Raw genomic sequence first — 21,826 nt, forward strand, 5'->3', positions numbered from 1 at the left:
TGGGTGGCGCCTTCGTCGGAACCGTCGAATGCAATGTCTTCATCTGAACTCGCTGCATCTACTTCCGACAATGCGGCGCCTCGTGCGGAGCTGGATATCACAAAGCTGCATGCACTTCCCTCCGAACAACAGGACCTCTACCTCCTCACCTTCACCTCCGATCTAGTCCAACATGTCTCCGGCTTGGATAAAGCGCAGATTTCGTCCCAGCAGAAATTCCTCAAGAAGGAATTGTTCAAGATCCTGACCCTCTCGTCGCCGACAGTCACACGGGCCATCCGCAATAACCTGGGCCGATGCTTCGGTGCGATCTTCAGCAAGGGCGATCGGGGGATACTCTTCGAGACTGTGACGGACCTGCTGGGTGTGTTGAATGCGGGAAAACATGAAGAGCTCAAGACCAAGTTCGCCGCCGCGCATTGTTTGGGGGAGGTGTTTGTCGTCGCTGGCGAGAGCGTCTTCGCGCAGTCGGGAATCGTGTCCTCCAGTCTGCTCAAATTACTGAAATCGGCCAGCAACCATACAGGCTTCCGCGGATCCATATTCGCTGTTCTGCGGAAAGTCCTTGTTGGTGCAGGTGTTCCAGTCGATGAAGGAACGGCGCGGGACATTTGGAAGCAGGCTCGTAACGCTGCTACCGGGGACAAGTCGACTTTCGTTCAGGTGCACGCCTGCCGCTGCCTCGAACAATTGGTTAGCACGACGCCGTTCTTCGATAACGCAAACGACTTCGATCATCTGAAGACAGTAATCTGGAAGGTCATTGAAAGTCCCGTGGCTCCCGTAAGACATGCCGCAGCGGCTTGTCTTGCGCGTGCCTTGGCCAAACTGCATGCTACTGATGCCCGTATTATGGCCGCCCCGAAACCGAAGAAAGCCAAAAGAATGTCGAAAAAGCCCGCCCCCAGACCGGGGGAGGACGAGGAGGAAGCGGAGGTTTCTGAGTCGTCTGCGCCGAAGAAGTCGGAAGCACGGTTATTCTTCCTTCTTCCTGATCTCTTGCGGCAGCTATCTGCACAATATCTACGAAACACCACGTCGAATCGCGCACGAGCAGGAATCGCTGTTTGCTATAAACATCTTCTACGCATTCTGGGGGACAAGATAGTGGAGGAGCGATACAATGAAATCGCCAATCACCTTCTCTTCGAGCTTCTCAACCATCCTACCATCATATTCAACCGATTCAGACTTCTGATGACGAGGAAATTTGTGAAGAGTATCCTAGAGGATACAGTGGGCCGGGAATCCCTTCGCGAGAACAGCCAGCTCAATGCTGCAAAATGGTTGATAAACGACGTTCTCAAGGATTACCCTCAGGTCATTCAAGAACGTCGCGAGCCGAGCAAATATACTTTGACTAGCGCCCTGGGCGCTTTGACTTCGTTGATATCCTCTCTCGGTTCCACTTTCGGGTCCCTGGCTGAGACCTGCCGTGAAGCTTTACTGCAGGTTCTCCCGCACCCAAGTTATACTGTCCAAATCCATGCCGCGCACTGCCTGCGGGCGTTTGTGCTTGCGTGCCCGCATCAATTGCTCTCTTGCGTCACAATATGCCTGAACAGCTTGAACAGAGAAGTCGGTCAACTTTCCACTCCCCGACAGTCGTCCCGACGATGTGTGGGCTATGCGAATGGGCTTTCGGCTATGCTGAGTACATCCCGCTTGCAACCACTGTATGGTTCTGTCGACGTGTTCTCTCGCGTCTTCGGACAAGCGACCGACCTCTTGAAAACGAGCAGCAATTCTGAATTGCGCGCCGCAAGCACGCAGATTCAAGTAGCCTGGATCTTGATCGGAGGGCTGATGCCTTTGGGCCCGAGCTTCGTGAAAATCCATATGTCACAGCTCATGCTGTTGTGGAAGAACGCGCTTCCCAAGCATCTGGGCAAGGAGAACATCGCGCAGCGGGGATACCTGGAGATGAGCTTTCTTGCTCATGTCAGGGAGTGCTCCTTGGGCGCGTTATTGGTATTTTTGGAGTTCAACAGCAAGCTCATTACTGCTGATGGAGCGAGAAGAATCGCTGCCATGCTCCAGAATACTGTCACGTTCCTGGACGATCTTCCTCGGCAGAAATCTGTAGCTGAGGTGTCACAGCGCCTGCATCCTTCCTTGCAGCTGCACGACATTGCCACTATGGTCAGACGACGTGTATTGCAGTGCTTTACCAAGCTTATCCAGGTCCATCCTCTTAGCCATGGTGATGTGATCTCTCAAACTAGTCTTCTGAGTTTGTCCATCTCGTCGTTTGCAGACCCAGATGCGCCCCTATCTGGACCGCTAGAGAGCTCCGTCGCCGCATCTACCGCTCAGTTCGAGAGCCTGTGGGATTTGGGAGATAATTTTGGATTTGGGTTGACGGGCCTGGCCAGGGAATATGTCCGTGTCACTCTCTCGGGGAAAGACGAAAATGATAACGGGCCGTCTTGGTCTGTAGTTGATTCAGCAGACCAGGCCATCGACGACGCTGTGAGTATATAGGTCCTCCTTTGACACAAAGACATGATCTAATGCTGCGTTTCAGTTGACCTTCCCCATATGTCAAGCCAGCGAACACGATTCCATCCTGTTGTACTCCTCTCGAGATGGGAATCACCCGGCTTCGGATCCTCATGCTACTGGAGTTGTTGACTCAGCTATTGAGCTCTTTTCAACTGCCGTGCCACTGCATGCTCCCAAGGTGCAGGAAAGCAGCATAGAGCAGATTGCGACCTTCCTCTCGTCTTCCAGCCTTCAGCGGAACCCCGGCCGTAAAGCCGCTATGATAGTCAACATCGCCGTGGCTTTAGTCCGTGCTCTGAAGACTGCCTCTAGAGAGAGCAGCTCTGCGTCAGGGAAGCTGAACCCATCAACTGACAAGGTCTTGCAGGAGCTTCTTCAGGTAAGCTGCGATATAACCAACCTTTCGGCATCGGTGGTAGCAGGTCGCTAATGGATCTAGAAATTCGTTCTCGACGCTGATCCGATTGTTCGGACAATTGGTGTTGAAGCACTTGGCAGGCTGTGCGACCGCTCGGGAACCACTTTCACTAGTACGCAGATTAACTGGCTGGTCGACACTATTGTTGAGAATAGGGAACCGAACGCACGTGCTGGTTGTGCGGCTGCTTTGGGTTGCATTCATTCGCAAGTCGGTGGTATGGCGGCTGGCTTGCACCTCAAGACCATTGTCGGTGTGTTGATGTCTTTGTGCAATGACCCACACCCTGTGGTGCATTTTTGGGCCCTCGGAGGACTCGAACGAGTGGCCAACTCAGCCGGCTTGACCTTCTCACCATTCGTGTCAAGTGCCCTTGGCATGCTTGCCCAACTATACAATGCCGATACCCACAATGAGGAGGCTGCATCTCTAACAACCTCCAACATTGAGATGTCTTTCCTGACTCCCGTCGTCATCAGTCGCTGCGTGGATTCTCTGATCAATGTGCTGGGCCCTGACCTCCAAGATATCACAAAAACGCGCAATCTCATCCTCACCTTGCTGCGACAATTCCAGCTTGAGGACAACGCAGCTCTCGTTACCGAGAGCTCTAAGTGCTTAGACCACTTGTCTTTGTACGCTCCTGCATACGTGGACTTCTCTGGTTATGTGAAGCGCCTGCAGGGTGAGCTTTCTGCCGACAACCCATTGATGCGTGATGTGGCCATTCGCGGACTGAGCAATCTCATGAAACGTGATGCTACTGCGGTAGTGCGGACTGCTACACCTACCCTTGAGGAGGAGATTTGGCTTGCCTTTGATGATAACCCGGATAATTTGGTCCTCAAAGATATGATCCAAGACTGGTTGCAACAGACTGCTCTCACGGAAACAGAGCTATGGATACAGCGCTGCCATAATACCCTGACCAAGACGCGTGTCAAGGTGGAGGAGCCTCCCGCAACATCGGCTATCAAGACGGCTGCAAATGATCTGCCGGACGATGAGGTTGCAGGATTCGCGTCGGCCATTTCCGGTGCTGGGCAGACGGATAACGCCAACGAGAACGTTTCTGGTCAGGAATTATTGAAATGGCAGACTCGTAACTTTGTCATGAGTTGCCTCAGTGAGCTTTTAGCAACCGTCCAGGAGGCCATCCTACCAGACCAAACAATCCCGGCTGAGCTGGCACTGCAGCAGAATGTCGGTGATATTGTTCGAATGGCGTTCTCAGCGTCTACTGCCAATGTGATCGAACTACGAGTTTGGGGACTGAAGATCTTGGACCAGGTTCTTCGGGTAGGTTGCTTTCATTCAAAGTATTCATGATATCGCGGCACTAACGATGTTATATAGATGTTTGGCAAGACCCCTGACCCCGATTTCGCCGAAGCTTCCCTGTTGGAACAGTATCAAGCTCAAATTGGATCTGCGCTGACGCCTGCATTTGCCGTGGATTCTTCGCCAGAGCTTGCGTCGGAAGCGATCAACGTTTCTGCCACCTTCATTGCAACAGGAATCGTTACAAATGTGGATCGTATGGGAAGAATTCTGAAGCTGTTGGTTCTTGGCCTTGAGAACTTCTCGAGTACGTACGATGCCATATTAACATTCAAGCATCATTCTCGCTAATGACCTATAGCAAACCCGGATACTACGGAGATCGGTGACTTGAAGGGCCTCAATTCAAATGCTAGGGTTATGGTCAAGATGGCTCTTTATTCCGCCTGGGCGCGACTTCAGATCGCCAGTATCGAACAAGACTACCTGAACGACGTGGTGCAGCCTTACCTTGCCAAACTCACTCCGCTGTGGCTTTCTTCTCTCCAGGAGTACGCCCGGTTAAGATTTGAACCTGATATCTCTGGCAGTCTCGGCACTCCCCAGAGCAGCAATCTGGACGAGATGTATGCCGCGTTGAACCGGGAGACTCTCTTGAAGGTAAGACGAATAAAACTGAGGCATTCATGTTCCCTATGACTTGACAGATGTTAATGCGTTCTACAGTTCTATCAAGATACCTGGTTGAGTCTTGTTGATGCTATCGCCGGACTAGTGGAAAAAGATATCGACTTTGTTTTCGATGCTCTCGATGGGAAATCACAAGTGAAAGAGCCAGAAACCGAGGGAGAACAGGAGTCTGCTCCCAACGGCGAGGTGGAGAGCAAGGGACACGACATCAACTACCGTGAAGAGCCCGTTGCCTTCTTTTTCGTTCTCTTCGGCCTAGCCTTTGAGGCCCTTGTTGACCAGTCCACCACCTCATCCCAAAGACTGGAAATCCTGCAGGCACTATTGCGAATCCTGAGGCCTGTCATTTCAGGAAATGCCATCTACCAGGATGCTATCTTCTCCGAGACCATGGACACCCTTGATCGCCTGGTGCTGACTGAGGGCATCCCCATCCAGAATGTTATTGTCGATATTGCACGAAACCTGTCGCTGGATCACCCATCTGCAAAGGGAAGCGAAGGAAGGGACGACCACCTTACTGATGATATTGAACAACTGTTCGAGTTGACCAGGAGCATCATCCTCGTCCTTGCAAACCTCCTACCCAACCTCCGCGAAACAACGCCTCTTGCTCGTTTCAACATAGGATCCGAGGACGCCTTGTCGCTCATCCGACTTGCCCTGTCTTCGCTAGTCAATGTTGCCTCTATCTTCCCGTCCATTATCCGCAATGACCTGAACGCCTGTATCCTCCACATATTCAGCACCATCCTAGCTACCGGACTATGCCAGGACGACGTTGTCCCGCAGGCTCTCCCCACGTTCAAACAGTTCATCCAGGGCATCAGCCAACAGAAGGCAGTTGGATCTGACCAGTCAGAAAACCCCAAAGTTGTATCGCGTCAGCTCCGTGGATGTCTGACCCGATTCCTCACAACCCTGACGATCGCCCAACGTCGGGAGTCCGAGACGTCGTTGCCTTGCGCCAAAAACACTCTCCTCGCGATCACCATCTTATTGACGACAGGAAGCCACATGATCCCGCCGCAGGACCCTGTCATCCCCCGGGTCCTGAACGAATTCCTCGACTGCCTCCAGGACGTCGGCCTGGCCAACGTCGCAGCAGGCTGCCTCCGCACCATACTCCTCGCTCCAAACCCGCGGTCCTCAACCGACGAAGTAATCGGCCGATACCTGACTCCCCGACTCATCGGCTTCCTGATCGGCTGCCCAACAGAATCCGGGGAAGCTCCCAACGACCCCGAAAACTCACGGACCGTAATCGCGCGCACCCTGGTGGCTTCGGTAGCTACCGCCGCTGACGCGCCCACGGCGATGTCACTGGTGATGTCTGCGCTTCTTGCGCGCGGCAAACGCGAGGGTCCAGCTGTGTACAAAGAGACGTCAGGCAACCTGCTTGAGCTGGCGAAGGCGAACCAGGCTATCTTCCGCGCGCTGGTCGCGACCATGAAGCCAGACCAGAAGGCGCTTCTCGAAGAGATCCTTCGGAGTGCGGAGCCTGACACGCCTGCCAATAAGGATCGCAGAGATAGCGAACAGGCGAACGGACAACAGGCTATGCCGAGTATTGCTTTGAGGTTTGACTTTTGATAGGAGTGTCCGGAGAAGGTATTCCCTCTCGGCTTCCTATGTAATGATTTCTGTGCTTGAACATTGCTTGTCTTTTGTTTCTTGTTTCTGTTCATTTTCAATATATAATATGTGTGCCCAGGTTTTGCTCTGATGTTCTATCCTGTGTGAACGAGGTTAATGACGTGGATGTTTCAGGACATGACGAGTGGGTGATGACGGGCGAATATACATGGACTGAGGAACTTTCTATGCATATATAGATATGAAGCACGATAGATCAATGCATTTACATGTCTATGAATGAGTTACTTCCATGCGAAGTGCTCTATCCATTTTATCTATGTTCTGTGTTGAGAGCAATGGGGGTATCGAAGGTGGCATAGTAGTGTGACACCCAAGACGCGTTAAGATACAGGAAGTGAGAAGAAACAAAGGAGACGTAATTCGGACAGTGAGGTAGATCTATAGACAATAAGGACCGGAACGGAGTAGGCAAACCCGACAGAACGTCGTGATATATTACAGAATAGATCGCAGACAAGGGGTATGGTAGTCATTTAACCGAGCGACTCGCCGATCAGGACGTCTGGAGTGACTTTGGCATCGACAACAGGAGCTGCATCCTGGACGCGGCGTTTCTCGGTGACTTCTGCCACAGGTGGCTCCTTCTTCTTCTCGACGACGTCCTGCGTTTTCCGGACGGAGTAGTACTTGAGGAAGAGGATGATCATGACTGTAACCAGGTCAGTACTGCATTTCCAAGGGGCATATACTGCCACACTCACCAGCACTCGTAGCGATAGCCAACGCAGCTCTCCGGGTGAGAATCCAGCGGAGCCCTTCTATCTCGCTCTTACCGTCACTGTTCAGGGACACAGTGATCTTATAGTTCAGCTCCTGGACCGACGTATCGATGCTCCGCTGTTGCTCGCGCGTGGCCATCTTGTGATCGTTGAACATACCCTTGATATCGTCCTTCAACCCGGCGAGTTCTTGGTTCAACCGCTGGGAGAGGATATCCGCCTCGTGCTGGAGCTGCGTACGGGAAGCACGCTGGCGTTGCATCTCGGAGTTGCGTGCGGTCTGGAGCGACGACTGGAGCTCCGAACAGGCGGCTTTGAACAGGTAGGATTCGTTTTCGACGTCGGACTTGGACGTCAAGCTTTGCTTCGCGAGGTCGAGGTTGTTTTGCAGAATGCGACGGACGGCCTTCATGATCGTGACCGACTGGTCCTCGGTGAATCCGCCCTTGGACAGATCCTGCACAAGCGAATAGGTATCGAAGTGGTGGACATACGGCGCGGGGGTCAGATGCGGAGGCTTTCCGTCGCCATTGGTTGAGTTATGGACCTCGGAGGAGGGCGCTAGGAAGGACGATGGGGATGGCATGTGCAGGACGCCTTCGAGAGGATTGCCACTTAGGGGGTGTGGGTGAGAATCGGGACGCTGTTCGCTGGCCTCTTCTGTGGACGAGGATGACGTTGAGTGCTCGTCGGCATTGTGATCGTCGGTTGTTGTTGGCTCCTTGGGCTCGTCGGAAGAGGGTTTGCTCTCAGCTTGTTCCGCGGACTCTGCGGTTTCTTTGGTCTTGTCTCGGGAAGATGTTTCAATCGCATTATCCTTAGACTCTCGATCTTGTGCTTGCGATTGCGGCTCAGGCGGAGACGGTTTCGAGCTGGCCTCACCGGTATCCTTTGCCGCAGGCGTTGACGGAGGAGTCTTGTCGGAGGTATCACCCTTTGGTCGGGGCGGAGGCGGCAGGTTGGCTTCTGCGGCGGGACCGTAACGTCGATGATAGGCTTCTTGTGATTTTCGGCGACTGGTGTGGAAAGGAACGTGGCGGGAGCCGTTGGAGGGGATTCGAATGGATCGGTAAGTAGTGGGTTCGCACGAGCGAATGGCGCGCATGAAATTAGGGTAGAGAAAGGGGAGCCTGGGATTCGCCATAGTGAGGAAATCTGAAAAGAGAAGAACAGAAGAGCAATAATACGGGAAGAAAGGAGAGGATAAGAGAAAGACTGTATGATGGAAGGTGAACGGGATCCAGGCGTATGATGTCTTTTCCCGCGGCGAACGCAGGCGGCGGTCGAAAACGTGACGTGGGCGGTGAGCGTCCCCCGCGGAAGCTATTCCTCTCTGGGTAGAGGTGATTGAAATGTATATCTGACCTGAGAGTTGAATCTGGATTCTACGGATGAACGATCGAGCTTCCGTAAAACAGCCTGCATTCTATACTATATTATCGAACTTCTAGATTTAAATGCTTCTCCGGTACAAGCGCCGCTCGTCGAGGGGTATGGCCTCCACGATGTACTTAGACGCATGTCCCATAAGCCAGAGGAGCATGGAAAGTTGAAGAAAGAAACGAGGCTATTTCTAGCAAAGAAAGGAGAGTATTTGCTGTCTTACTTTCTCTTGCGAGTAGAAGACTTGTTGTTCTCCTTTCCAGATGCACGAGAGGAACCCTCGTGCTCTTCGGTCTTCGCTTCAGCAGGGGCCGATGATTCCTCTTCCACATCGCTATCACCCCCCTGCCCGAACTCGTTGACGCGCTTGTAATCAACCTTGTATTTGTAGCTCTGGTAGAGCCAGATAAAGAAGATCACGTCGTCGCGCAAAGTCGCAAGCCTGTGAAGCCACGGCATCTTAACCGTAAAGGCAAAGAGATCATCGATGAAGGTGTTGAGGAACTTGTAAGTCAGAGCCTTGCCGGGCATATGCGCCACAGACTGAGAATTCGCATGTCAGTATTTTCCAGTAGTTAGATGAAAGGGAAGCCCAAGAGTAACGAACCTTCAAGCGATAGTTGATGTACAAGCTGGGAACCATCATCAGGAAACCATAGGCATACACACTGCCAACAAGGGTCTCAATGACATAGGAGTACCACGACTTGTGCGTGTTGTAGATGAGGCTGTAAGCGGCGTATGCGCCTAGGAGAGGCACAGCAAAGATATAGAGCCAGCGGAAGGCGATTTCATCATACTCCTTCGTCTTTGCCTCCGTTTCGCTGAGCTTGTGCTTGTCCTCGAATACGATGACATAGGGCAAGAAAGAGAAGAACGAATTAGCTGGCGGAGGGCGCAGCCGTACATCCACGGTTTTCGTGATCTTCCACGCCTCCAGTAGAATACCGAAGCCTTGACTGGCGAGAATCATCCAAGAGGTGTTTTCGCTGTTGTCCATCAGGTAGAGGAAAATGACCGTTTGCATGAATACGTTGGCCAGGATGGTGCGGACGGATGTGCCGACCACATCCTTCTTCTTCCGCCAGTGAGAGATATCGTTCTTGAATGCCAGAGTTTCGAAGACCATGTGCAAGATGGTGACAACACCAGTCGTACCGAGCAGATAGATGTTGGTATTCAGGAGGACCTCCTTGACCATCTCAAACTCACTACCATCGCCGCCACCAGGAGTAGTCTGACCGAAAGCAGCTTGACGAGCCGTTTGCTTAGCACTGTCATCAACACTGGCCATCATGCTGAACTTCCAGTTCTGCAGATTGTTCAGGGTGAGGCGGAGGGGAACAGTGTCGACGGTCGAATTGAGCTCTATCATTTGGCTGCGAAGTTGCCAGAAAGTGTTCAGGAAGACGATTGGGTAGTACCATCCATTTTGTCCAGATGCATCTCTTGCACCGGACGTCTCCAGTTGCATATGCTTACGGACTGCGGGGTGGATCTGGCGATACTTCTGAACCCCAGAATCGGGGATCACGGACACGGTAAAGTTCGGGTGGTAGAAGGACGCAATCGAGACATCTGGAATACTGTCCTCCTCCTCCTCTTCGGCTTCCTCAGAGCTAGAGAGCAGGTTCTTGAGCTTCTTAACCTTCTTCTTCGGAAGATACTGGTTCAGGGGACGGAAGAAGTGGATCGCATTGTCGGAGCTATAGTCCTTCGCGGTAGGATCGAGCTGATGACCAGAAAGACCGACGAAAAAATGAGCCCACAGGGTTCCATTGACCTGAGCCTCCTTCGGGACCTTGATGGTAGTCTCGATCTCCCTGGTGTCAGAGTAGTTGCCGATGGTGAAGTTCTTCTCCTGAAGGACGAGCTGGTTGGACGAGGACTTGGAGGTGGGATTCACCACGGATGGAGAAACGTAGATGTTAATATCCAGGGCACTATCAGCTGGCCAGATGGGGGCAACGGCGTCAGGGACGGGGCTGTAACTCGTGATCTCGGCGCGAGGGGGCCGGTCTGCAAACGCTGGCACGATTCCACTTCCAGTCTTGCCAGGACCACTCTGTTGGTTCTTGTTGAAGAATTGGCCTATAACGAACTGCGCGATAAAGAAGAAAGCAAGCCCCTGGAGGGCGCCCTTCATGCCGGACTAGAAAACTGTCAGCTTCGCCCACGTAAACTGGATGTCAACATCGCATACGCCAGACTCCTCCTCCCTGCGCTGACGCTGTTCAGGCATTGTGCCGAGGAGATGAGAAATGAAAGATAATCTGTCGAGAAGAGCGACAGAGAAGGGAGAAGAAGAAGAAGAAGAAGAAAGGAAGAGGGAGGATGAGAGGCGAGAGGCAAGAGGGACAACGGGTCTAACCAGAAGCACCACTAGCAACTTATCTTGGCGGGTCCTTTCCCCGGTCTTATCGCCGGCCCGCCGCTTGCTTGACATACAACAATCGCCTCACTTCATCTTTTCTACTTCACACGCTCTCCTCCACCTCCTTGCTCCTTTCTATCCCCTCTCGCACGACCCGCGAGCCGCACGATGGATATGCCCGTCGCCTGAATGTCGACTACGCTCTAATGTCGGACACTCAACCCCTTCCCGATTACTCCCGCCCACAGTTTCCCGCCCATAATGAGCCGAGGGTTTGGGTGATCACGGCTGGGGATTCGCCCATCGGGATTTCCGTCACTCGTCAGATTCTAAATCATGGCGATTACGCGCTGGTCGGTCTGGCGCACTCAAGGCTGGATCGCGATGAGTGCCGTCGCGAGGGATTTGAAGCCTTCTTGGCCGAAATTGAGAGCCATCGCGACGAGGGATGGCCGCAACGGTTCAAGTCATCGCCGCTCGACATAAGGTGGGATCGATCTGCCATTGCGCAATGACGAAGATAATTGCCGAAAGACGGTTTCAAGGCGCAGGCTCACTTATATCACGCAGGATGATGGGAGAATGCCAGGCACTCGTCGCGGACGCTGTCGCAACGTTCGGAAGAATAGATATGTTGCTCTGCTGTACAAGTCAAAGTACGAAACTCCAAGCGCATTGTATCACCCTCGAAACTGGGTACTAATCGGCTCCCCAGCTCTCATTGGGACGGTCGAAGAGCTTTCGGCTTCTCAGCAAACTCTCAATCTCGTGCGGGACCAGTTCGAGATCAATTACTTTGGTCCCCTCAATATTATAAAGGCGTGTTTGCCGCACATGAGACGACAAAAATCGGGACACATCATGATCCTCTCCGGAATCACCGCACACATCGGTACACCCGGGCTTGGCATGTATTGCGCAGCTGGTTGGGCACTCGAGGGCTTTTGCGATGTGAGATCGGGCTGTTACAATGTCTGCTGTCGTCAAATGCTAATACCTCGTTTATCTAGAGTCTTGCTTACGAGATCGCGCCGTTCAATGTCAAACTCACAATCTTCCAGTGCAGTATCGAGATAGGGATTCTCACGAACCTCGTCACAAGTGTCCCTCCCATCATTCCCGCATACTCGTCCGCAAATAATCCCGCGCCTCTGTTCCGTGGAATCCTAAACCGACTTATACCTCGCCTACCAAATCCAGTTGGGGGAGACGGTCCCCATGATCCTAGCCAAGCTAGTTCTGCTGAGGATGGACCCTTCTCCGGCCCGGAAGTCCTATCGACATACCCCCCGCTTAGTTCCGCGCACATGGAAGTCCTAGTTGCGGAAACTGTATATGCTATTACGGCTATTGGTGGCCATGAAAATCCACCTTCACGGCACATCGTCGGACAGGAAGGTGTTGCCAGTGTCAAGGAGAAACTGAAAACAGTCAGCGAGGAACTGGAAGATTTCATCCAGTCCAGCTTTGCTGTTGACTACGCGGCCGATGGAGACCCAAGCCGACACACTAGAGAAGACCATACGGGGGTAGCAAGCAATGAAGCAGTTTAACTCATACATGTAATATCTAATGATTTGCGTTATGAAAGATAACCAGAGAACCATTGCGGTATCCACGGAATCTCGATCGAGGAGGTTGATTCCTAGAGTCGTCCCCAGCATTAAGTGAAATTACCCAACTGAAAGATGTCAATTGTGGCCAGGCCAGGGTAACAACCAAAGATCGTAGCCGTCGTCAACAGACAAATCTCCAGGATCTGCCGTTTATGTTCATTTTTTTCTGGAATACCACTGGTATCTGATGTCGAACAAGCTTCCCATGTCCTGATTGTCCCGATGGCAGCGGAAATCTTTCCACGAATTGCCATGAGAGATCTTGCCAGTGACCCGCCCGTCAATTTCCACGATTTTGAGGAGAAGGGCACTAGGCGACTGAATATCGGGAACGATCACCCCGTCGACGTCCGTAGCGATCGGCGACGGACTGTCTTCGTTGGCACATGCAATTTCCGGGTGAACAGACTTGTCTGTTTCCTTATGGCTATCTTCTGCTTCCAAATTGGCCTCAATAGCGTTGTCTTGTGGAGGCTGTCCTAGCTCCGTTCCTACGGGCTGGTTATGAACCTCCACTGCGAATGTCGCCGTGGACTCGGTGGTAAAACCAGTTTCGATTGTATCATTAGTCGGAGGCTTTTCATGCTCGGATTTAGCAGTTGTGTGTGCACGTTTCCTGGGTCGAGGCAACTGGGTGGCACCAGTAGTCCGCGTGTCGTTACCATTCAGATGTAAGTCTTCGGTTCCTTCGACGTGATCCTTCGTTTCCACAATATCGGCGAACGGTTGAACTGAGTTGGAGGTGCCGTTGGTCGAGGAATTTTCCAACTTTTGAGAATCAACGACAGGAAGAACAACCCGTTGCCCGGGAGGAATTAGAAATGTTAATTTTCCGTTCTTGATGTCCACAACCTGCTAACACGTCAATAAACTGGTTCGTGGTAATTGAGGAGATCGACACGGCGCAAGCGTACCTTGGCTTCTTTCTCAATAAGGACCTTGTTCTTCCCTCCATTGGTAAATGTCCGCGACAACCTCCAGACGTCTCCTTTCTGAATAATGCCCTTCTCCACCAAAGTCGTCAATCTCACTTGGGAGCTCTCTCCGGACGCAAGTCTTTGATCCACTTTCTGTTTCTGGCCCCAGAACTCCTCAAACTCTTGCTCCTTGAATTTGTCAAAATTTCCTGCAGCTCGTTGCTGCGAAGCCTCTTCGGCCTGTCGTAGCCATTCTGGATCGTAACGACCGAGCTGCAGATCCAGCTGAAATTGTCGCACTCCGTCTCGCCAGTTATTCGAGTAGCGAAGGAATGTCTGGGGCAAAGGAGGGATCTTTGCATCCGGATCATCTGGCGAAGGATGCAGGCTGGGATGGACGTCTTCCGGGAGGAGGTTTAGGATTTCTTGCTTCTCCGCTTCTTCGAGGCAATCCCAAGCTTCTGGGCGCGCGAGGAGTTTCTATATTTCCAGCAATTCAGTAAGAAGAAGTTTAGATCTATAGGCATCTTCATCATGCCAATGCTTTCATACCACAAGGTCCAAATCCACTAGCTGCGAGTTCGGGCTCGTCATGAGCATGTGTTCCTCGAACCGATCTTTCGCAGCTCTCCTCGGGTTGCGCTTCGGCCTGGTGTTTCCCGCCGACATAGCGCCGCTCGACTTGCCCGCGTTGGTCGACTTCGCCGCATTAGTAGAGCCAGAAGGACGGCCCCTGACATATAATCATTGTCAGTTTTCTATATAAACCGTCGTCGTCGGTCGCGATAAGGGAGGGCGGATGCCACCACATACCTCGCCGGATGCTTTCTGGTACTGCCGCGGCCGACCGCCCTGCGCTTGCGGGCCATGTTTCCCCGGGGCAAATGGAGTGACGATGAGGACAACAACAGGAACTGCCTGATTATCAGTGAGCGCACCCACCAATCTCTCTTTTCTCAGCTATACGACTGTTGTAGAGAATTGGTTTGTGGACTCCACTGTCTCCAGAAACGATGGTGAAATCAACTCAGATCGCCAGGCTTGATGGTAAGATCCGTCTGCGCGGAGGTGGTCCAGATGAAGGTGAAGGTGAAAGCTGACGATGAGAGAAAAGGCCTGATGCTGGCCGCCTCGGTAGACGATGAGCAGGTTCGTCCCCTTTGTGAATGCTATCTGCCTGACAACATTGCCCCCAGCGACTAACACTTGTGTTTCACCGCACCCTTTAGGCCGAAGTCGAGCTCTCCGAAATCAAGTCGCAGGTCAAGATGATATTCCGCCGATTGAATCGCAACGCAGCGCCGCAGGCTAGCATTGAATCCGGGCAGTTTAACCTCCAGTAAGTGAGATTGTATGGTGCTTGGTGAGATCTGACACAGCTAACTCATCATTACGAATACCAGCTATCTGATCCAAGATGACGTCTGCTTCCTCTGTATATGCGACCGTTCCTATCCACGCAAACTTGCTTTTACGTATCTTGCCGACATCGCCTCGGAATTCACCACCACCTACTCCTCCGCGCAAATCCACTCCCCCAACCTGCGACCCTACGCCTTCGTAGAGTTCGACACCTTCATCCAACGGACCAAGAAACTCTATCAGGACAGCCGTGCTTCACAGAACCTGGATCGCTTGAATGATGAGCTGCGCGACGTAACGAAAGTCATGACGAAGAACATCGAAGATCTTCTCTATCGTGGTGACAGTTTGGAACGAATGGGAGAACTATCGGGTCGTCTGCGAGAGGATAGTAAGAAATATAGGAAAGCCGCGGTGCGCATTAACTGGGAATTGCTTGTTAAGCAGGTAAGCCTGCCCCAACCAGCCATGCTTGGTCTCAACGGCTATAGCTGACCTTTAATAGTATGGTCCGGTCGCGGGTGCCGGATTGTTCTTTCTGTTCCTTATCTGGTGGCGCTTCTTCTAGATGTCCGCACGAGGCCCCCGACAGATACCCAATGCTGACATGGATGTATGCATAATTAATTCACTGGTGGCTGCAGGACACCATCGCTGTACCCTTAAATCCCTCAAAACATTGAGTCTTCAATCGCAGAATCGTGGCTGTTTGGCTTTATTCGTCGAGCCCTTCGTATAGAGACGCAGTGAGCAAGCGGAAGGGTAGGTGGTGGACCTTAGAGAAACCGCTTATATCTCATCTTCCTCTTCATCGAAGTCGTCCTCTTCTCCCATGTCATATAGAATCCGCCCACCTTCACCGGGACCATTACCCTGCTGCGCATCGAAGTATGGTAGAACAACGCCTTCTCTATCCCGCCTCTGCTTTTCGGTGAGGCGCAACTCAAAGGTGGACTCTGGCTCTTCCTCGGCCGCTCCAGCATCCAAGTCCTCAGGCGGGCGATACAGCGGGTGATCATCAAGCAAGATGACAATCTCTTTGACTTGCTGAGGGGCGTATTGAGATGCTGGCGGTATAAAATACCACTCCAAGACACCTCGTCCGCTCTTGCGCCGATGTTCCATCTCCAGGACGATCCCCTCGGCCGCTTCATTTCGCCCGGGCTTGTCTAACCTGCCAAGCAGGACTCCATCCTGTTCTTCCTCTAGCCCGAAAACAGGTGCTGCTAAGCTTCGGTCTCGAGCGGCTTTTTGCGCCAGGATGTGAGAAAACGAATGGAGACGGATCACGGTCGTGGCGAGATATTTTAGTATAGAGAGGTGTGACGGGGCATACGGCGAGTGCGTTGGAGGGCTGGGGATATCTTGATGGAAGGTGACGATGAGGGAGACCTCAACTTTTGGTGCGGAAGGATGAGGAGGGGCGAGGAACGTGCCTAGGAATGTCGAAAGGCTGAACTGAAGGTCTGTTCTCCTTGAGTGGAGAAGCGGGTTGATGGAGTCGATGAGGATGAGGCGTCCTGTGATGTGTAAGTAGGGAAAACTATAAGGTTTTCAACGAGAGGGTATCGCATACGGCGTGAAGGGCTCGCCGACTGTGTGGGCTGATATGCGGTTGCGACTTCCCTGATGATCTCTCCGGGAGTCTTTCTTCGAGCTGAGACAAAGGCGTCTACTCCATCTGGTGACTTCAATGTCTCGAATGAAATGAGAGTAATATGAACTTTGGATATCTTTACTGAAGTCAGTTGATGGTTGTTTCAACCCCGCATAATGGGAGTATGAGGTCATCTGCGCAGGCACTGATCCCCTTATTCCAAATCTGCAAGAAAAAAACTGGAATGAAAAGCACGAGCTCACCTTCGCACGTCGGATATATTCCCTGATCAGTGGTGTAGCTGGTTGCTCCAGCGTGTCCAACAGCAAGGTCAGCGGTGAAGCGGTATCTCGGAGACTCAAAAGTTTCGAGATTAGGAGCAAGTTATGCGTTTGACGGTGAGATAGATTTGTAGGAGCCATCTTGGTCTTCAATAGCCGACTGGCTCCAAGAATTGTGGTGATCGCGGTGGCGGTGGGAGTGCGGGGGTCTCTTGCTTGGATGGAGGGGTCGGAGAAATCGGGCATAAAAGATTTCCTGGGATTGGCGGATCTTTACCATTTCAGGGTAGTCAGAGGCTCCGCGGAACGGCCCGCTGTGGCTAAGGTCCTGCGGCTGGTCATGTACTGTTGTACCCCCTCAGGTCTACCCTCTCTCAGATTTCGTTTAAGGGAATTCCAGTTCCCACATGGCATTAGCAATTTCAAAATCAACTGGAAAACGAAGAACTGTCCCGTAACCTTAAATCAGTCATAATCAAGAACAACACGGTCAGAGCGTGACAAGATATTGCAAGTCAAACAGCTAGAGTTTCATTAATTTGGCTCCTATCCGAGCGATGACGACTAAGGAATATGCTTTGGCGAAAATCGCTAGATATGAAGCTCTCTTTGCTGATAACCTCTAGTTCATAGCTTCTTTCTTCATTGGGGATGTTGAGTAAAGTAAAGTAATAGCCAATATACTACCTAGGTATCTACCTAGACAAGACGGAAATTGTTCAGGGACCGCCCTCTATATTTCTGTACCCTGGATGTGATTGGTCCTTGTCTGGTCTTCTTCGATGTGGCTAAGCGTATCTTTGCATAATAATATGAGGGTGTCCGCACAAATATAAACTACATAAAACGCCGATTGCTTAGTACTGCAGGACCCAGTTAACAAACAGGAATATCTTCTAGGAGGGGAGGAGATGCTCAATGATTCCCTCTGGAAGTTCCACAAACTGCAAGAGCTGCAAGTGTACATCAACTTTGTGCTGCATACCTTGCCATACAAGCTACGCCCCATTTCCCAGACAGCCTACAGTCTACCTATTCTTTAAGACTGGGTGTACATTCCGTCCTCAATCTTAGTTGTATATGATGCTGGAAGCTGCCAATGTGGTTCTACATGCAACCTCCGTAGCAATCAATTTTTTCAGACTCAGGCTTTGTCACCCTTCAGCTTCGCACGCACGGCATTTGCAGGTAACTCAGATCTTGATCGTCAGTCTCCTATTTCTACACGGCCTATTGCTGATAATTCGTGTCGAATACCATATAGCCTCGAACCTTCTTAGAGCAGCGTGTATTGATGATTGTCGGAGCTTGTCATCTCTGCTTGGTCTTTCTTCGCCTCGATCCGATGTGTTGCGACATTTTCAAAGAGAGTCCTCCAGTAAAATCAAGACCAGCGGAACGCCTACTCCGATTCCCACACATTCGACAATCTTTGCGCCGACTGACCCTGGGTTTGAGAGGGGTCTGTCGACGACCGGGTAAAAGTGTTCAGAGCGCTGCAGACACCGATCCACTCGAGCTGGTATTTGCAGGTGATATAAGACGAGCAAGCCGTTTGCGCAAGTCTCTTGTCTTAGATTTCAAAGTCTGTCAGAAAGGTGTATATGGTTAATTTAAGTAGATTCGTATGCAGACTGATTTGGCCGGTGACATAGAACAACTAATAAGGCTTCTCTGCCTTTCAAGAGCGCAAATAGACGGGAGCTGCCTCATTTCATCGCAGAAACCCGTCTAGTGGGCCAAGCTGCGTCAAACTTCTTAGATGTGCCGCAAAAATATGATAGCGCCCACTGGCCAAAAGCATTGGTGCTGAGCGGTTGGATTGGCTTGATCTTATCGAGATACTGATCAATACAAAGGTCTGATCACATCTTGTGTCCATGAGAATGATCCGCTTAGGTATCCTGCTAGTCCGTTCTTCTGCAGTGATTTGATATAGCACGGTATCTCCTATCGGATCTACCACCATCACAGGCGCGGCATATATACTAGAGAGCCACTCAGGAGCCTGTAGGCACTAATGAAGTGGTGCAGTGAAGTTAGAACCTAGGTACTTGTATCTTGATTAGCAGCCTTATGATGAGAGCGCAGTTATGATCTTGATCATTAGCTAAAATCAAAAGGATACTATAAGAAGTGGCTTGATGTATGAGAAAGAACTGCAAGTCAGAGAGTTGACGTCCCTAAGAGTGACGGCCTGCGCGAGTGGTTCATATGGACCCCCGTATAAAGTTTAATGTTCAATTTCCGTCGGATGGTGGAACACCCGCTGTTATCATACAGACCTGCTGCCTCATTGTTTTCTTCCCATTAACTGATACCCCGTTAAAAGCAAATCATGATATGAGCCAGTGAGATCATTACTTTCGCTATTCATTCAATATCCACCCTTACAAGACCGATCGTGTGACTGCCACGAAACCGATCCGCCTCCCTCATCGCACTACCTCCACTACCTCCAAACATACCAGAACGACGCCATAGTCTTACAAAACATGTCCGAACCCCCAGCGAAACGCGCCCGACGCGTAGATAGCTCGACCATGTGGGATATGAATGATCGAAGCACCCGCTCCCCGGAGCCCCATTCGGACTTGGATAGGAGTCCTCGCCGCGAAGCACATCCCAAGGCAGACGGGCGCCGCGATGACCGAAGGTACCGATCGCGCTCACGAGAGCGAAGGGATAGACGCCGAGAGAGAAGTTGGTCGAGGGATCGTCGCGATCGTGACCGCGACCGGAGAGACAGAGATCGTGAGGGGCGGGGAATGAAGGATAGAGAAAGAACTGTCAGCCGCGAAAGACATCATGATAGACGAGGTAAGTGCATTCTCAGGGGAAGAGTTTGGCATGTTTCTGATTTTCGTTCAGGGTACCCTTCGAAAGGTGACCGATACCGTTCTCGATCTCCCGTTCGGAACGGCAACAGAGATTCTCGGACACCGCCTCGCGGCCCTCGGACAGAACGCAGGGGCGATCGCAGGGACGTTCGGGCACATGAAAATGGATCAAGCGACTCGAAGCTCCCGCGTCGGGCCAAAGATGACATGGACATGGATGTGGATGATGTGGACGGAGATGATGTGGAGGAAATGATGCGCAGAAGCATGGGATTCACGAAATTCCGAAGCACGAAAAACACCAAGGTCCCTGGCAACGACATCTACGGCGTGCGGAAGGAGAAGAAGACGGAATACAGACAGTACATGAACCGTGTAGGAGGATTCAATCGGCCGCTCAGTCCTTCGCGGTGATAAGCTGGTCGGATTTGAGGGTTTCTTTGCTTTTGCCTCATACCCTTGTGACTTTCTTTGTTTTCTTTCATTTCTTCCTCGGGCGACAAGCTACTTTAGACATGTCTTGCTGCAGGTTATGCATTCTTTGGCGCGGGTTTCCTGGTTGTCATTATGTCGGTTTTAAAGAATCTCTTCTATTTATGTTGAAGGTACATGGAAAAGAAACATGAATTTTCCTCAATCTTTACATAAAATCCCTGCAAAGCTCGAAAGGGTTCATCCTTGGGCTGCAGCTTGATATCGCTTGTGCAGATAGAGTCCTGCAGTATCAGGATCGATATCCTGGCACATGACTTGAGGTGACGTAGTGCCTTTCGAGAGCATCTTATTTCACCGCAGCACTCCTCAAATAGTTCCACACTCCCAAACCCACCATCGTGGCTTCGAACAGGACACTTACTTCTTGCATTGCGCAAATTGGCAAAATGGCAGCCAGTAACGAGCGCCGTGATATTGTCATTGTCGGTATGGATTCTACCCCGCACTGCGAGTTGATGCACCATACTCACGAATTTACTGCAGGCGGAGGCATCATCGGATGCTGCTCGGCATATTATCTGACAAGACACCCATCCTTTGACCCGTCGCGTCACTCCGTCACTCTCATCGAAGCGTCCGAAATTGCAGGCGGCGCGTCAGGTAAAGCTGGGGGTCTCCTGGCATTGTGGGCGTACCCCAGCAACATTGTGCCGTTGAGTTACAAACTACATTCTGAACTCGCCGAGGAACACAATGGAAAGGATCGCTGGGGGTATAGAGAAGTGGGATGTGGACAACTTATCGCTCGAGGCCGTGCACTCAACGAAAAGAAAGAGGGCGGCGACGGCGGCGACTCTGTGTCCCTGCAGAAGCGCAGTGCTGCAGCGTTGGGAAAGTTGAAGAGGGCCCAAGTTCCTCAAGACCTAGACTGGTTTGAACCTGACCTGCTTAGAGGCTATGAGAGCATGAGTGACCCGGGCGAGACTGCTCAGGTCCATCCATACTTGTTCACTACATCGATGGCAAAACTTGCTGAAGAAAAAGGTGCCAAAGTCACACTGGGCTCAGTCACAAACATCGGATATGCAGATGACGCTGTGGAATCTGTCACCTACACAGACAAAGAATCCGGTGATTCAAAGACGATTCCTGCTACAGACGTCGTCATCGCGGCAGGCCCTTGGACAAGATCTGTCTTACCCGAGGCGCCGATCTCATCCATGCGAGCTCACAGCGTTGTGATTCGCCCTACGAGGCCAGTCAGCGCGCATACTTTGTTCACGAACATCGAGATCCCGGCCAACTTCGACCCTGCGAAGCCCTCGCGTCCAACCGTTGCAGCGCCTGAGATCTATGCTCGCCCCGATGACACCGTTTACGCATGTGGCGAGGGTGATCAGACCGTCCCGCTTCCTAAAACCACAGCAGATGTTGAGGTTGATCAAACACGGTGTCAGGAAATTATTAATCAGGTGGGCAGTATTTCTGATGAGTTACGCAATGGGCAGATTTGCGCCCGCCAGGCTTGCTACCTTCCAAACGTCACCGCGGTGCGCGGAGGGCCTTTGGTTGGTCACACAAGCACTAAGGGTTTGTATCTTGCTGCTGGGCATACATGCTGGGGTATTCAAAACGCTCCGGGCACTGGAAAGCTGATCAGCGAATTTGTCTTCGACGGCCAGGCTAAGAGTGCAAAGATTGGATCTCTTGATCCGCGGAACTACCTTTAAAATATATACTATAGACACG

At 51.7% G+C, this 21,826-nt stretch overlaps 8 protein-coding genes across 8 annotated transcripts; 5 read left to right on the forward strand and 3 right to left on the reverse strand.

Annotated features, from left to right (window-relative positions):
• Nucleotides 1–33: 33 nt before the first annotated feature.
• Nucleotides 34–6,487, forward strand: ATEG_07038 (AP-1 complex accessory protein LAA1; the record flags this gene model as incomplete). Its single annotated transcript, XM_001209724.1, has 6 exons — nt 34–2,472; nt 2,528–2,884; nt 2,945–4,222; nt 4,280–4,511; nt 4,566–4,864; nt 4,931–6,487. 6 exons carry the CDS (start codon nt 34–36, stop codon nt 6,485–6,487), a joined length of 6,162 nt encoding a protein of 2,053 aa, XP_001209724.1.
• Nucleotides 6,488–7,026: 539 nt separating this feature from the next.
• On the reverse strand, nt 7,027–10,897 carry ATEG_07039 (uncharacterized protein; the record flags this gene model as incomplete). The annotated part of the gene is made up of 5 exons (XM_001209725.1): nt 7,027–7,202; nt 7,255–8,402; nt 8,879–9,198; nt 9,263–10,807; nt 10,859–10,897. The coding sequence occupies 5 exons, from the start codon at nt 10,895–10,897 to the stop codon at nt 7,027–7,029; spliced, it is 3,228 nt and encodes a 1,075-aa protein (XP_001209725.1).
• Nucleotides 10,898–11,890: 993 nt separating this feature from the next.
• ATEG_07040 (short chain dehydrogenase/reductase family protein) lies at nt 11,891–12,582 on the forward strand (the record flags this gene model as incomplete). Its single annotated transcript, XM_001209726.1, has 2 exons — nt 11,891–11,980; nt 12,040–12,582. 2 exons carry the CDS (start codon nt 11,891–11,893, stop codon nt 12,580–12,582), a joined length of 633 nt encoding a protein of 210 aa, XP_001209726.1.
• A 219-nt stretch (nt 12,583–12,801) lies between these two features.
• ATEG_07041 (uncharacterized protein) lies at nt 12,802–14,431 on the reverse strand (the record flags this gene model as incomplete). Its single annotated transcript, XM_001209727.1, has 4 exons — nt 12,802–13,497; nt 13,560–14,042; nt 14,115–14,295; nt 14,376–14,431. The coding sequence occupies 4 exons, from the start codon at nt 14,429–14,431 to the stop codon at nt 12,802–12,804; spliced, it is 1,416 nt and encodes a 471-aa protein (XP_001209727.1).
• Nucleotides 14,432–14,830: 399 nt separating this feature from the next.
• Nucleotides 14,831–15,492, forward strand: ATEG_07042 (SNAP receptor SEC22; the record flags this gene model as incomplete). Its single annotated transcript, XM_001209728.1, has 3 exons — nt 14,831–14,901; nt 14,966–15,371; nt 15,430–15,492. 3 exons carry the CDS (start codon nt 14,831–14,833, stop codon nt 15,490–15,492), a joined length of 540 nt encoding a protein of 179 aa, XP_001209728.1.
• A 221-nt stretch (nt 15,493–15,713) lies between these two features.
• On the reverse strand, nt 15,714–16,943 carry ATEG_07043 (Elongator subunit IKI1; the record flags this gene model as incomplete). Its single annotated transcript, XM_001209729.1, has 3 exons — nt 15,714–16,444; nt 16,501–16,657; nt 16,785–16,943. The coding sequence occupies 3 exons, from the start codon at nt 16,941–16,943 to the stop codon at nt 15,714–15,716; spliced, it is 1,047 nt and encodes a 348-aa protein (XP_001209729.1).
• Nucleotides 16,944–19,297: 2,354 nt separating this feature from the next.
• Nucleotides 19,298–20,056, forward strand: ATEG_07044 (SNUT3/LISCH7 family protein; the record flags this gene model as incomplete). Its single annotated transcript, XM_001209730.1, has 2 exons — nt 19,298–19,622; nt 19,674–20,056. 2 exons carry the CDS (start codon nt 19,298–19,300, stop codon nt 20,054–20,056), a joined length of 708 nt encoding a protein of 235 aa, XP_001209730.1.
• A 467-nt stretch (nt 20,057–20,523) lies between these two features.
• ATEG_07045 (NAD(P)/FAD-dependent oxidoreductase) lies at nt 20,524–21,807 on the forward strand (the record flags this gene model as incomplete). The annotated part of the gene is made up of 1 exon (XM_001209731.1): nt 20,524–21,807. The coding sequence occupies one exon, from the start codon at nt 20,524–20,526 to the stop codon at nt 21,805–21,807; it is 1,284 nt and encodes a 427-aa protein (XP_001209731.1).
• Between the last annotated feature and the right edge of the window lie 19 nt (nt 21,808–21,826).

This window comes from Aspergillus terreus, genomic scaffold (genome assembly GCF_000149615.1).
Source record: "Aspergillus terreus NIH2624 scaffold_10 genomic scaffold, whole genome shotgun sequence".
Classification (NCBI taxonomy): Eukaryota; Fungi; Ascomycota; class Eurotiomycetes; order Eurotiales; family Aspergillaceae; genus Aspergillus; species Aspergillus terreus.